We start from the raw sequence: 8,870 nt of genomic DNA on the forward strand, positions 1-8,870 counted from the left end.
AATCTGCTACTTCATGAACTCAGGCCCTACAGCCAAACGCAGGGAGGAAGAGGCAAAGTCTCAGGGTTCTGGCTGCAGAGGTAACCTCAAACAGTAGCAGATGGAGGAAGGGGTGAGAGCCAGGCCTTCTCACCCAGCTGCCTGCATGGCGCATGGTAAGGAACAGGCCACAAGCCCAAGGGTGTGACTGCAGCAGTGAGACCACAGGAGTCGATGAACATCGACCAGGTAAGAGCAGCCCGGGAGCAGCAACTGAGCCACAGGGGGCCTCAGCCACTGCTGCCTGTTTCAGGAATTAGAGATGACCTAAACCACTTTTTTTACAACCCAGCCCTTACTCCACTTCTCTGATTAAGGTAGGAATTAAAAGAGGGCATGGCAGAAACACACTAACAATGTCCCAGGAAGTCTTGCGACTGACGATCTGAGAGTCACGGGGAGAACAGGAGAGGCCAGGAGGCTTCTGGGGAACTGGGTGCTGCGGGCCACCAGCCCTTGTATCTCCTACAGTCTCTTTTTAATTAATTTCTCTAGTTTCCGGATGCGAGATGATTCCTGTTCTGGCGTTGGAGCCATCAGCGACAGCGAGCTGGGGCCTTCTGCCCCCGAGGGCGGGGTGGGGAGCCTCTGGCGGCAGAGTTCCAGCATGCTGCTCTGCTCGCTTCTCTTCAGCCCCTGAGGTGCAAAGAGAAAGGAGAGCCACCATGAAGTCTGGGCCCCAGAGGGAGGGGAAGTCCTGCTGTGGACCCTCTGTTAGCTGAGGCTCTGCAAATAGCAGGACTGCTCTAGGCTGAGGACTAACACTCTTCAGAGGAGTTAGCAGCCCTGGGAAGCAGCCTGGGAGAAAAGCCGGAGAAGAAGAAAAGGTTCCAAACACAGGAGAGGAAGAAGGGGTCGAGAGAGAAGAAAAGACGGGTAAACACTGTGGGGAAGGTAATACTCCTGCTCCTCATTCTACGCACTCTACCCCCAGCCTGGCTGGGTAGCGGAGGTGCTACCAGAATCATCAAGTGTGTATGCCCAGGACCCTTCTGCTCAAAAGGCTTCTGAAAGTCCGGTCTGCAGAGTGCGTCAGGCATATTCTGAGGAAGCTCCCCAGGAGACCAGATCCCACCCCCCGCCCCCAGTTGAGAACCAGAGTCTGAGAAGGATGAGCAGGGGTGGACACAAGACACCAAGCTAACCTTCATGTCCAGTATCTTCTGGAAGGTTTCTGTGTTGCAGTCCGTAAGGAGTTTGATGTAGTTGTCCACAAACACCACTGGTGGCTCATGAGGTGCCATCACCACCTACCAAGGGAGAGAGACAACATCAGCCCTCCAGGAAGACTCACGGTTGGTGGGCAGGGACTCATTTCTCCTTAACTGCAAGCTGACCACAAACTGATTTGCTGAATCATAAATATCACCTGGGGTGCTTTTAAAGGCTCCGATTTCCATGTCTCTCCTCTGAAGATTCTTATTCAGTAGGCCTGGGTGGGGTCCCAGGTGAATTTTTAGAAGTCAGGACCATTTGGGAAACACTGTGTCAGAGGGTCTCTTTTTTGGGACATTTCATAGGTATGACGTGGTACCTGCTCCATCTGTCTTGACATATTATTGCTGAGAAATGGGCGGCAAAAGGAACCAACTTCAGCTGACTTTCTCAAAAACAAAAATTCCAAAGCTGCCTCACTCTTTTGAAGGCTTAAAATCTGGAACGTCATTTAAATTTTCAATTAATACACAAACAGAAGGAAAGTAATGGCATCGCAATACTCAAATTCATGTCTCCCTAGTTTGTGGAACGCAGTCTCTGATTTTCTTCCGCCAGCAGACTGATTTTGTTTTGAATTCCTGAGAAAGTACCAATGAGTGGCAAGGAGTAGTTCACTCAGAAATCCTCTGCAGATTAATTCCCAAATCGTGTGCGCTCTTCCTCTTCCTTCCCAGTAAGAAAACCAGCTGGGTAAGAAAATGACTAGGCTGCTTCCAATTTCCTGGAGCCATAAGCACAAGTTCTGTGTAGCCACCCTCACCTGGTCCCATTGATGCTGGGGCTCCCGCTGCTACTTTACTCCTGCCATTATTTCAGTCATTCTGTTTGTGAAACAGACCTGAAGAGCCTGCAGGCCCTGGGCTTTTAAAACCATCTCATGGGAGTACTATTCGCTCTCTAGCCTTCCCGTCCCTTCCAAATAGGCCCTTCTTCCTTTTTAACAAGTCCAGGCGGAAATCAGATGCTCAGGGCTTCAGACAGTCTCAACATCATCACTCCACGTACAATATTTTGTTAAATGGGGCTTTCAAAAAATAAACCCATCTGCTGATTAGATGCAGTGACTACATCTGTTCCAGGTTCTTTTAAAGTGGCAGCATATAGAAGGCAAAAGAAGCTTATGTGGAAGGTAGAAACTGATAGCAGGGGCTGAAATTCCTGTGAGAAGCAAAGGGATCCCTGACTTACACACTGATTCACAGTGGCAACGCAACATAACTTCCAATCTTGGCCAAATCCTACGACGAAGGATCTCATTACAACAAAGAATTCATTTGTCAGAAAGAATTACTGACTCCAAGTCCACTGACTTTCAACAATATTTGATGAGGCCAAAATCCAGTCCAGCCAAAGAATGTGCGTCATCCTTTGGGACAGGTGGGGACAGGCCCTAACCTACGCTTTCAAAACCAATATTCCTTGAAATAAGCGACCAAATAACCAGCCCCTGTTAAAAGAAGCCCTGAGGAAGACACAGCCATCAGTCACCTTGAGGATCATCTCAGCCCGGGTCATGCCTTTCACAACAATTTTGGTGTAACTGGCAGGGGCCTTCCTCACCACCTGTGAGCCGATGGAGGGTAGGTCGAGCAGCACCATCTTCAGGGAGTGGGTGTCTAGCAGCAGCTGTGGAGTGAAGCAGAATATTACTTACCAGCCACTTAGTATGGACATAACACCTGGAGGATTAAAAACTGCTGATTAAAAACTTTTTTTCTGATTGTAAATGTGATATGGTCTCTTTGCAGAAAATTTGGAAAATAAACATAAATGTAAAAGAAGAAAGTAATTATAATTCTCATCACGTTACCCAGGAAAACAACAGTTAAACTTGGTATAATTCCTTCCTGTCTGTGTGTGTGTATAAAAAATCAATCTAGAAATAAAACTAAATGATATTGTATATACACAGTATTTTCCCACTTAAATATGTGAAGTCTTTTGTATCCTATTTTCCCATATAGGTAGTCTTTTAAAAAGTCATGATTTTTAACGGTTATACAGTTCTCTATGCTGTGTGTGAGTATGTGTGTGTATAACTTTAAAATATCTAGCCATTGGCTAGAAGAGCCAGGGGGTGGCCTGCGGTGCAATGAATTGCTTAATGCGGCCCTTCTAGCCACAGTCTTTGTAACTCCCACCAAATGACTGGGTGGGGCTATGCATATGAGGTGCCTGTGGCCCACCAATGGGATTGGATAGCTTGCTAATGATATAAATCAGATTCGTGGAGGGACCATGCAAATAAGGTGTATGGAACCCTAACGAGAGGATTGGTCAGTTTTGCCACCTGGCGAGGCTTAAAGGGAGACACGGAGAGAGAGAGAAGAGCTGTAACATGGAAGACAGCAAGAGACGAGGGTGCAGCAGTGGCACGAGGGACGGTGGTGCGAGACGGCAGGAGCCAGGAGACAGGTGAGAGAGTTGTGGTGAGACTTGCTGTCCTATGGAACTAAGAGTTGTAACCAATGTGCAAGAAGGCCCCCAGCAGGACCCGGAGGCAGAGGGCGAGAAGCAGCTGTCCTGATTGAGGAACTGCGTTTGAGTTGTTCCTGTTACTTCCAAGTTGATCTCAGTCTTGAGTTGCACCTTGTTGCTTCCCTAATGAACTCTGTAATCTTGAGTACGGTCTTTGAGTTCTGTGTGGGCCACTGCTACAAATTATCAAATCTAGCAGAGAAGAAGAGAGTGCCATGGGAGGGGTGGCTGGTGTCAGAATTGGTAAAAAGGTTGGAAGGTAGAGGCATGTCTGACCTCTGCCTCAGGAATCAGCCTTGGGCTGTTGATGCTGATAATGATTCTCCTCCTTGCAAAGTTAGAGGAGGTCAGACACCTTGGCCCCCAGGCCATTATTACACCATTTCCCTATTTATTTTGTTTCTAGATTTTTACTATTATAAATCATAAATGCTGTGATGGACAGCATTCTAAATATAACTGTAGGTATATCAATGGCATTTCCTTAGGATATAGTCTGGGGCAGATCAAAGAATGAGGTCATTTTTAAGGTTTCTGATACGTATCTTCCAACTGCTTTCCGAATGGAACGTACCTATTAACACACCTGTCAGCAGTGCAGATTGCACCCTCATACACACTGAAAATTATAAACATTTTACTTATTCAGTAGTCAAAAATGATATCTCATTATTGTTATATTTTGAATTTCTGTGGATGCTAGTGAGAATGTAGGAGATTTAACCAAACCTAAACATCAGTATTTTGGCAACAATCAGCCTTTTTCTTTTTTCCCTTCTTGGATGCCAGTGGAGCCCTGGTAGCACAGTGGTTAAGAGCTATGGATGCCAATTATTTGGAAGGATACCAACTTTCCTAATGGCCCAGCAAATGCCAGGAATGATGGATACTAGGTCTGCCTGATCTCACTTAGTCTTCACAAGACCCTGCCATTTATTGTCCCCATTTTATTGATGAGAAAACCAAAGCTTCAAAGGTTAAGGAACTTGCTACTGGCATCCCAAACGATGGACGGGATTAGATGATGAGGTAGACAGGAACTACAAGCTGTAGCTCAAATCCCTGCTGTCCAGGTAAACGCCACTGGGCAGTGTTGGTTCAGAGCTCACACTGTTTTCTGCCACCTCCTCATGTACTTCTAACCTGCTGCTGCTCTTGGCAACCAGGTGGCATAGAAATGGCTGAAGCCTAGAAGGGCCAACTCTGGCCTGTTCAGATGGTACAGGAGAATGGAACTGTATAACCAACCAGAGAAAAGCACCTATGGGTGACAGTCCCCACCGCTGCCACCACTACAACTCTGACGATACTGGTCAATCTTATGTTCAAGACAAGATCTATATCTGCTACTGCCTGCTCCTAATAAAAAGCCTTTCATAATTATATCAAGCAGGCATGGAGTGGGATTGCTTCAGGCCCTACAAAACTGCATCCTCAGATTCTGCCTGTACTTTCCTTTAGACAGGAAAATTAACCACTGAAGATAAGATAAACTCATTTATTAAACTCATTTATAAGATAAACACTATTAATCTAATGGTGATGGTGATTCTAATTTTGATGGTGGTATAAAAACATGGGGAAGACATTTATGTTTGACTCAGAATAATTTAGCTGGAAATACTGCCCTTGAACACTGCTGAGAAAGGCTACACTAAAGAAGGAACACTTGCGTGCAGTGACGTGGTTAGCCAAAGGCCTAACCCTGCAGGTCATTCAACTGCAAGCCAGCAAAGCACTGGGGCATTTCGGACCTTTCTAGGTTTCCAGAGATGCAAATTCTTACTATCCTGGTGTCTGCTTTTTGAAAAGGCCATGGGCTCACAGAGAAAGGTACCCAAGCATCCAAGAAGAGCCTGGCATGAATGGCTTGAGGGCCACACAAAGAGCCCCACATTAGAAGAACACTGTACCCGATTCCACACGACGGCACTCAGAGACCGCTGGACCTGATTACTGCTCTTCCTCAGAGAGAACCCAGTACATAAACAAGTATGCCAAATTCCAGGTGGATTAAAAATCTTGATAGAAAAAGAAAAACTTACGAACTTAGTTTTATTATGGGAGGAGAAGAATGTCAAACAAGGGGAAACACTGAAAAATCTACTACCTTAAAATAAAATTAAGTCTCTATCAAAAGACACATAAACAAGGTAAAAAGACAAGCCACACAACCCAAAACAATAAAGATCATGGAGAAAACACAGGGGCAAGCCTAGGGGCCCTAACTTATGGCATAAATAGACTATCACACATAATTAAAAATGCACAAACAGCAGAAGATAAACTGGGACTTCCTAAAAATTTAAACACATGCATCAAAAGACTTCCAAAAGGGCAAAAAGAGAACCCACAGACTGGGGAAAAAAAATTTAGGAACGACAGAGCTGACAAGGGACTAATCTCTAAAATTTACAGAAAACTTCAACACCTCAACAACAAAAAGACAAAATAATCCAGTTTAAAAATGGACAAAGGACATGAACAGACACTTCACCAAAGAAGACATTCAGGTGGCCAACAAATACATGAAGAGATGCTTGTGATCATTAGCTGTTACCAAAAAAACCAAACCCGTTGCCATCGAGTCAATTCCGACTCATAGCTACCCTACAGAATAGACTAGAACTGCCCCTAGGATTTCTATGGAGCAGCTGGTGAATTCAAACTGCTGATTTTTTGGTTAGCAGCTGTAGCTCTTAACCACTGGACCACCAGGGCTCCCATTAGCTGTTAAATGCAAATCAAAATAACAGTGAGGTATCACCTCACCCTGGCAATAATGGCAATGATAAAAAAAACAGAAAACAACAAATGCTGCCAAGGGTGTGGGGAGACTGGAACTCTCATACACTGCTGGTGGGACTGTAAAATGGTACAACCACTGTGGAAAACGGTATGGCGCTTTCTTTAAAAGTTAGAACTAGAGATACCACAGGATCCAGCAATCCCACTTCCAGGTATATATTCTAGAGAAATAAGAGCCGTGACATGAATAGATACATGCACACCCATGTTCACTGCAGCATTATGCACAATAGCAAAAAGATGGAAACATCCTAAGCGCCCATCAACCAAAACCAAAAACCAAACCCACTGCCATCAGGTTGACTCCGACTCATAGCGACCCTATAGAACAGAGTAGAACTGCCCTATAGGGTTTCCAAGGAGCACCTGGTGGATTCGAACTGCCGACCTTTTGGTTAGCAGCCGTAACTCTTAACCACTACACCACCAGGGTTAAGAGAAGAATAGATAAACAAACTATGGTACATACACACAATGGAATACTACACAACGTTAAAGAATAACAATGAATCTGCAAAACATCTCACAACATGGACGAACCTGGAGGACATTATGCTGAGTGAAATAAGTCAATCACAAAAGGACAAATATTGTATAAGACCATTATTATAAAAAGTCAAGAAAAAGTTTTTTTTTTTAAAAAAAAAAAAAAAAAGACAAGCTACAAACTGGGAAAGGATATCTGCAATATTGACTAAGGGATAATATTCAGAATACATAAAGATTCCTGCAAATCAATAAGAAAAAGACCAACAGCCCCAATAACAACGACAACAACAATGAAGCAAAGAATGTGAACAGGCAATTCACAAAAGAGGAAACTCAAATGCCCCAAAAGTATATGAAATGATGCTTAACCTTATTAGTAATTTGGTAAATGCAAAATAAAATCATAATTGTATATCATTTTACAGCCATCACATAGGCAAAAGTAAAAAGTTTGATAATACCAAGTATTGGCATGGATATGGAGCAATGAAATTCACAATTGTGAGGAGAGCATAAATTAGTTCAAGCACTTTGGGGGAAATATAGTGATATTTTCTCACTTGATGATGCACATATCCCATAACAAAACATTTACATCTTTTATAGAAATTCTTGCCCATGTAAAATAATGCTCCTTGCATTATTGTTTGTAAAAGCAAAAGATTGGAAATAGTATAAATGTCCATCAATAGTAGAATGGATAAACAAATGGTAGTATATTAATGCAACAGAATATGATAATAAAGTTAAAATGAATGAACTCAAAGTGACATCTATCAACATGGATAAATCTCAAAAAAAACACATTATATTGCACAAAAAAAGCTAATGCGGAAATGATATGTATAGTACCATTTACATAAAGTTTAAAAATATGCAGAACAAAACTATACATTATTTATGAATATATACACACATGTAACATATCAAAACACATAAGGGAATGATAAAAATCAAAATCAGAATAGTAGTTACCTTGGAGCAGAGAGGGAGGAGAATGGCAGGGAGGGACCCAGAGTTGGCTTCAGCAATAACTATAATTACTGACTTACTATAAAAAAGAAAAGATCTAACGCAAATCTGGAAACACATTAAGATTTTACTGAGCTGGGTGGTGAGCTGGTATCATTTACATTATTTTCTATAGTTTTATTTACTGGAAAGATTTCATAATTTGGGGATGCCATGAGTCAGAATTGACTAGATGGCAACTGTTTTTTTAAAAATGTGAGGCCTGCTGAGGAATCAACTTTGTTTTCCATGTAGCAAATTTTGAGAGCCTTGTCAAAACCAAAGATCAACCATTACGTTTGAAAACATCTGGGAATATTTTTTACTTCCTGGAGATATATTATAGGCATAAATAACTGTATAGTCTTAAGTGGTAGGAGTTTTGAATGAACCAGACATAATTCTCTAGTGTCCCCTATATCTAGGGAGATATGACATTTTCATCCCCTGGACAGTCACAATAAAATTCTGTCCTCACTAGATAGCTGAACACATGAAAACTTTGGTCTCAGGTTTTATAAAGGGCAATTCAGTCAGAAAAGGCAGGAGCTAGTCCAACAGACCTGGCAGCTGTCTATAGGAAGTGAAGTAAAAGGTCCCATTTATCATGAAAATCTGTTGGTTTTCATGTTTGAAAATAGCTGTTCATCTCCATAGGCATGGGGCACTGGGCAGGAGGTGGCCATCACCACATTCGTCTGAGCCTCAGAGGTAATTCTGGGGTGTTATGGGCTGTCTGATGTCATTGATGAGTTGTTGAGGTGCAGGGTAGGCTAGTATGCTACACCCGTGAAAGTTCATCACCCGGTAGTGGAAACCTTTGAGGA

At 43.0% G+C, this 8,870-nt stretch overlaps 1 protein-coding gene across 1 annotated transcript; it reads right to left on the reverse strand.

The window, feature by feature from the left end:
* Positions 1 to 501: 501 nt before the first annotated feature.
* Positions 502 to 3,253, reverse strand: LOC111820509 (vacuolar protein sorting-associated protein 53 homolog). Its single transcript, XM_023731175.1, has 3 exons — positions 2,746 to 3,253; positions 1,185 to 1,289; positions 502 to 675 (listed from the first exon to the last, which is right to left on the reverse strand). The coding sequence occupies exons 1-3, from the start codon at positions 2,854 to 2,856 to the stop codon at positions 505 to 507; spliced, it is 387 nt and encodes a 128-aa protein (XP_023586943.1). The 5' UTR covers positions 2,857 to 3,253; the 3' UTR covers positions 502 to 504.
* Positions 3,254 to 8,870: the final 5,617 nt, after the last annotated feature.

Source organism: Trichechus manatus, unplaced genomic scaffold (assembly GCF_000243295.1).
Source record: "Trichechus manatus latirostris isolate Lorelei unplaced genomic scaffold, TriManLat1.0 scaffold00040, whole genome shotgun sequence".
In the NCBI taxonomy this organism is placed as follows: domain Eukaryota; kingdom Metazoa; phylum Chordata; class Mammalia; order Sirenia; family Trichechidae; genus Trichechus; species Trichechus manatus.

What these genes read in the sequence shown, in the direction of transcription:
- LOC111820509 (XM_023731175.1), bottom strand. Translation starts at nt 2,856, where the DNA reads ATGGTGCTGCTCGACCTACCCTCCATCGGCTCACAGGTGGTGAGGAAG. An exon ending in GGGCTGAGATGATCCTCAAG is followed by an intron (nt 1,290 to 2,745) that starts GTGACTGATGGC and finishes CTCCCTTGGTAG; the next exon opens with GTGGTGATGGCACCTCATGA. An exon ending in AGAAGATACTGGACATGAAG is followed by an intron (nt 676 to 1,184) that starts GTTAGCTTGGTG and finishes TTTGCACCTCAG; the next exon opens with GGGCTGAAGAGAAGCGAGCA.